The 6,205-nt window shown below is 30.2% G+C and overlaps 1 protein-coding gene across 1 annotated transcript; it reads left to right on the forward strand.

Annotated features, from left to right (window-relative positions):
* The first annotated feature begins 1,215 nt into the window (after window positions 1-1,215).
* LOC127108404 (vacuolar protein sorting-associated protein 32 homolog 2) lies at window positions 1,216-5,452 on the forward strand. The gene is made up of 7 exons (XM_051045865.1): window positions 1,216-1,389; window positions 1,472-1,601; window positions 2,400-2,499; window positions 3,543-3,628; window positions 4,504-4,595; window positions 4,813-4,927; window positions 5,059-5,452. Exons 2-7 carry the CDS (start codon window positions 1,530-1,532, stop codon window positions 5,248-5,250), a joined length of 657 nt encoding a protein of 218 aa, XP_050901822.1. The 5' UTR covers window positions 1,216-1,389; window positions 1,472-1,529; the 3' UTR covers window positions 5,251-5,452.
* Window positions 5,453-6,205: the final 753 nt, after the last annotated feature.

A 6,205-nucleotide genomic window follows, 5' to 3' on the forward strand; every position in this document is an offset into this window, starting at 1 on the left:
TCTACAATGATGAATATGACACTGACGACCCGATAAAACATCTTTCCGCTTTGATAAAGACTTTGTTTAATCGTGGATTTATTAGTTCATCTGTTGTATTATATATATATATATATATACATATATATATATATATATATATATATATATATATATATATATATATATATATATATATATATATATATATATATATATATATATATATATATATATATATATATCAATTATTAATACTAATGTTTGTTTTTCTAGATATACGACTAAGAGTGTTACAAATATAAAATTTAATAATTTGATATAACAAAAAAAATTAAAATAAGAATTATTAAGAATAAAATAAAATATTTACATAAGAATAAAATTTAATTTAATAAATAAGAATATAATTTTATAACTAGAAGAAAATATGTAAGATGAATTAAATAACTGCAAGCGTTTGATACAAAGATTCAATCACTCTTGATAGTATATATAAACAAATTGTTAATATTTATAAATTAATAAATTTTTATAAAATAAATAAAATACAATATGTTTTTGATTAAAAATACATATAAATAAAACAATTTTAATCAATATTATATAATTATTTAAAATTATTTAATAGAATTCAATGTTAGTAATTTTAATTTTGTCATCTATTTCTTCATTTTTTAAAATTTGAGAAGACTTACAAGTCCCACACATTTTAAAAATTTGATTCAGAATAAAAATTAATTGTTTCAACCTTAAAAAAAACAATAACAGAGATGATAACAACACCCATTTAAAAATATTTAATCAGTATTATTTATCTATTTATTTATCTATTAAGATTTTTTTTCTTATTTATTGTTTTAGTATATAAATACATAAAAAAGTTTTAAAATATCTTTTATAATATACTCTGTCATTTTATAAATACACTTTATTTTCTCTCATACTTAAGATAATAATCTTATTTTTATTTAGTTTTATTTTTTTAACTTTATTTTCTTTCACTCATATTTTTTCATCAATCAAATAAAATATAAAATAATAAAAATTAAATCATCTAAATTTATTATTCAGTAGACTAAATTGAACGTTACGATCTCTCTAAGAATATAATGTAAATCTTCACTTATTTAAGTCAATTAAGTATTTTGCTTATTCTTTTTTTTATATATAAAAAAGAAAAGAAAATCTAATGGTCCTCCCAATAAAGGGGCCCAGTATCTAACCGTACAAACCCGTGTGGGGGTGCACATAGCAATTTCCCTTCACATTATTTCTTCTCTCATTGAATATCCATCGCACGCGTTTTCATCTCAATTCTTCGACTCAATCAATCTATATACCTTGTTTCTCTCTACTATCACCAGATTCTCCGTTCTCCTCTATCCCCAACCCTAATTATTCAATAGGGTTTGTTCATCTTTCATCATCATCATTCTCTTTTATTACAATTTCACAATTCTCATGATTGATTATGTTTTTTCTCTTACAGGGAGACCGTTTTTTTCATCCATTAAAGAGAATCGTAATTCAACATCGGTTAATCAATCATGTTTTCACGGATTTTTGGTAAACCTAAACAGGAAGCCAATACTCTAACAACTTTAGACAAATTAAATGAGGTAACTCCAATTTTGTTCCTTTACAATCAACTCGAAATTGCTTTTTTGAATTGTTAGTAGTTGATTTATAGAACTTGTTCACTCTTTATACTACTCGGTTTGGTTTATATTGTGATTTTCAATATGATTTTTTTTTCTTTAGTGTTAAGCAACAGTATTGATATTGTTGATTTTGAATATCAATTGTTCATCATCTCAATTAAGCCTTTAGGTAATCTGTTTTACAACAATAAAGATACTAATTTTTTACATTCTCAATTGTGATTTTTTTTTACTTACGTTTTGCAAATTACTCAGCTAGACTAAGTGTAAGTGTGTGTTTGATTTTGAGGTGACGGTTCTGAGTGAATTGAATTGATTTTGTAGAATTGATTCTGAGTTGGATGTGAATTGATTTATGTTAACAACAAATTTCAGTCTAAAAATCACCTTTAAACTAAAAAGGTACAAATTCTAGTTTCAAATAAAATCAATTCTGAAGGCATAATCAATTATAATTTAGAAGAACCAAACACCTCAAAATGTTCCAAAATCAATTCTACACCTCTAAAACTGCTTCATGATCTATAAGATAAAGCCTTAGTAGCAATATTATGTTTTGTTCTATAATAAATGTGTTGTGATTGTGTATTTTTCTAAATGTTGTTGGATCCCATAATGATGGATGTGTTGGAAGTTTGAATTTTTGTTTCTAGCAGTGATTTACAGTGAGAGTTTTTTTTTTATTATTTTAAATTAATTAATTAATTATTTTTATTTATAAATAATTTGATATGTATTGTTCCTTAAATTATGCAGACACTTGAAATGCTAGAGAAAAAGGAGAAAGTGCTTCTTAAAAAGGCTGGGGCAGAAGTTGAGAGAGCTAAAGAATTCACAAGGGCCAAGAATAAAAGGGGTATGTAGCAAATCTCATGAATGCTCTTTTTATGAGAATATCACCGGGGCACATGCCTCTCTCCTCCTGATGACTTATGTTTATGTGGAGATTATGAATGTATGCTTTGGTCAAAATCATTTGGGCGTTGTTTGGAGGAAATATCCTTCCATTATATCAAGATTGATTGTAATTACCATTTATAAATGTATGTTTTTTTCCCTTGAGAATGTTGTGATGGTTGAATGGTCATGAAAACAAGATAGTATAAGCAATAAAAAAGCATATAAGAGAAACTTGGGTAGCACCCACTATAAAAGAGAGGGTGGAGTTTCATCATATGTAGTTTGCACATGTATAGAGAACACCTATAGAAACATTTAAGGATAGCAAATCAGGATGAAGGATAATTCAGTAGTTAGAGGTTGAGCGAGACCAATCAAATGCGATAGGTCTGTTGATTAAGAGACATTGCTAGTTAGTTTAAGGATGCCTTCTATGACATCATTTTATAAAATGTGTATTGATAGAAAACATTTTTGACTATGTATAGCAGGTTTCATGGCTAACAATATCATTATGCAGTTGAGTATGTGTAATTGATCATTTCTGCCATCAGAGGTATATAAACGGATAGAATCAAGTAAAAGTGGGAGTAACTGGGTGAGCATAGACATGCGTTACCTGGTCTTTTTATGATGCACTTTTTACCAACTTTCTATAGATAAACTTTACTTGGACTCTTTGTGCTGAATGATTTTTCCACACATACACACCCCTCTTTAGTCTAGGAATCCATTATTAGTGGAGCAGGCAGGTTCACGGGTCAATAATGTATTAATGGGTTATGCTAACAAGTTCCTTAAGGGCACTAGTTAAGGAGGCCAAAAGTAGAAGTTTGTATTGGAAAAAACAATTTTTAAACATCTAAAGAGTCAAATATACCATTTTCCAACACCATTTATATATTTGTTTCCTTGACCAATGCCCTAAGGGCCACTTATTAGCATTTTCCTATATTAATCTTTTGTTAAATTTTCTCTTTGAATTTCTATCTATTGCAGCGGCAATACAATGTTTGAAAAGGAAGAGGCTATATGAACAACAAGTAGAGCAGCTTGGAAACTTTCAGTTGCGTATTCATGACCAGGTGTGATTGCAATTTCTTATTAAGTCATTACAATTTCTTATCCAGCAGCTACAATCACTGTTTTCAAAACTGGACTTACCATCAAATTGGTAAAAAAAGAAAGGTTCAACTCTGTTAGTTCAACCACTGTTTTACTGTTTTATATATTTACATACATAGATATAGACACAACCCATTCACTCTATTAAAGCTGATTAGAAGCCCAGCCATCTATCAGTTTTCTACACACACTTTCTGCCCAGTGGCATTTTTTTAGTTTTCTTGCAAAACATAAGCATTTGACAATTCTCTCCTGATGGCTTTATGTATGTTTCCTGCAAAAACATTGGCAATTTCCCTTGAATGGACATTTTCCCCCTGGAGCTCTTGCACTGGTGCTGCGCCTAGTAATAATTTAATCATATGAAAGGAAAAAATGCTATATAGACGGGTCTGTGTGTGTAACATGTATAAATAAATAAAGAAAAAATAGAAAATGATTTATTGCATTACTTAATATGAAATTAAAGTGCTATACCAACATTAGCATGATTTCTAACATATTGTGTTTTTGTTTTTTATTTTCACATTAGATAAATTTAGAAAAGAAACCTCGAGGTGTTGGTTGTAAAAAACCATTCTTATTATATTTATTAAAAGGACCAGTTCAATCACATCTTTTAAACCATGATTGGTACATGTGGGTTGACTGGTTGAATAGTACTTCAAATTTCCACCTATTTTTAGGGTTGATTGGACGGATAGAAGGATTTTGTTCTAAGTTTTCCCAGTCTGAGAAAGCAGTTCAGTCTAGATCTGAATTTCTTATAGCTATTAGTGCCACATGATTCAGATTTTGAGTGTCTTTGATATCTTATGCTGGTGATGTGTTACAGATGATAATGTTGGAAGGTGCCAAGGCAACCACGGAAACAGTTGACGCATTGAGAACTGGAGCGGCTACTATGAAGGCTATGCAAAAAGCAACGTATATAACACTATCTATGTTTAAGTTTTTATTTATTTATTTTGTTCTTGATGTTCTGATCTATATTTTATTTGCATGTTTTAAAACCTGAAAAAGTTAATCATATTTTTCTGATGTGGAAAATGTTCTCCATGTATGTAACTTTTTTTGTTTAACGCTTTTGCATATCTTAGGTTACTGATTTTGACATTGTTGAGTTCAATATTATATTTTTTAGGAATATTGACGATGTTGACAAGACCATGGATGAGATCAATGAACAGACTGAAAACATGAAACAGATTCAGGAAGCGTTGTCAGCTCCAATTGGTGCAGCTGCTGATTTTGACGAGGTAAATTTAAATACTAATTTTCATTTTGGCTCTGCTAATGAAATTTTTGTTTTGATTGATCAGTTATTGAGCGTCTATTTATATGTGTTGTCATATATTTGGTCAACATTCTGAATTTGTTTGCCATTCAGGATGAATTGGAAGCAGAACTTGAAGAGCTAGAGGGTGCTGAGTTGGAAGAACAGCTTCTTCAGCCTGCAACTACAGCTCCAGCAGCCTCGGTGCATGTCCCAGCTGGGAGGCAACCTACTCGCCCGGCGCATGCTAAGCCCACTCCAGAGGAGGATGAATTGGCAGCTCTGCAAGCTGAGATGGCACTTTGAGCAGGTCCCTTTTTTCGGTTATGACACTATTGATTCATCCTATCTCTGCATTAATATGTTTTAGTCTGATTGGTAAGGCAATTAATGTCGCAGTTGAATGGTTTGTGTATTCATGTTTGATATGAACGTTTGTACAGTTGAATTCTGTTGTATGATTATATTTTGAAATTAATTGCCATAAGCCGCATGGCAGAAAAAATAAGCCTGTCTTGTTAAGCAGTTTTTATTGTTAATTTTGCTGCTGGGTTTGGTTAGGCCAGAATTATGCAGGCATTGATAATGTGTATGATACAGGGCATATACATAAAGAGTCGTAACCATTGTCTGTGATGTCACTCTATTAGATGTTTTCTTTGAGAAGGCTGAGAACTGTACTGAACCTCAAAAAGAAAGCACGATACTTGTGTTGTTCTTGTTATGTATTTATGGCAATGGATCCCAATCTTGTTAGGTGAAATCTGTGGTTATCTTTATCCTCACTAATTTGTGGACACTATCAAAAGTTGTCAGTACTAGCGAGGAAAGACTATCCATAAATTCAAACAGTTTAGTTTGGTACAAATTTTTGAACATAGTCATGTGTGTGAAATCCACTCCATCTGATCATTTATTTATTCTGTGAGGTGGGAATGAAAGACAGTTACAAACTAAGTGAGACTTACACGTCAACAGTAGTAATAATTTAAATTAATAATTAAATTGAACGTGATTACATGTATTCGATGATACACATTGATCTTGTGAGAAGAGTTTGGAGGATAGTATATCTTTAAAGGAGATTTTGATCCTTTTTTATATTATTTAGGTTTGGAGGCAGGAGCTTAATTTTCACAAGAGCTTGTTGATTTGGTTTATTGTGTCTAAGTTGTGGTTGGTGGATTGGATTTAGCATAATCCGTTATTTAACAACCAGTTCAAAATTAATTGATTGGATTTGTTCATTAATGGATTGGAT

Source organism: Lathyrus oleraceus, chromosome 7 (assembly GCF_024323335.1).
Source record: "Lathyrus oleraceus cultivar Zhongwan6 chromosome 7, CAAS_Psat_ZW6_1.0, whole genome shotgun sequence".
NCBI classification, from domain to species: Eukaryota; Viridiplantae; Streptophyta; class Magnoliopsida; order Fabales; family Fabaceae; genus Lathyrus; species Lathyrus oleraceus.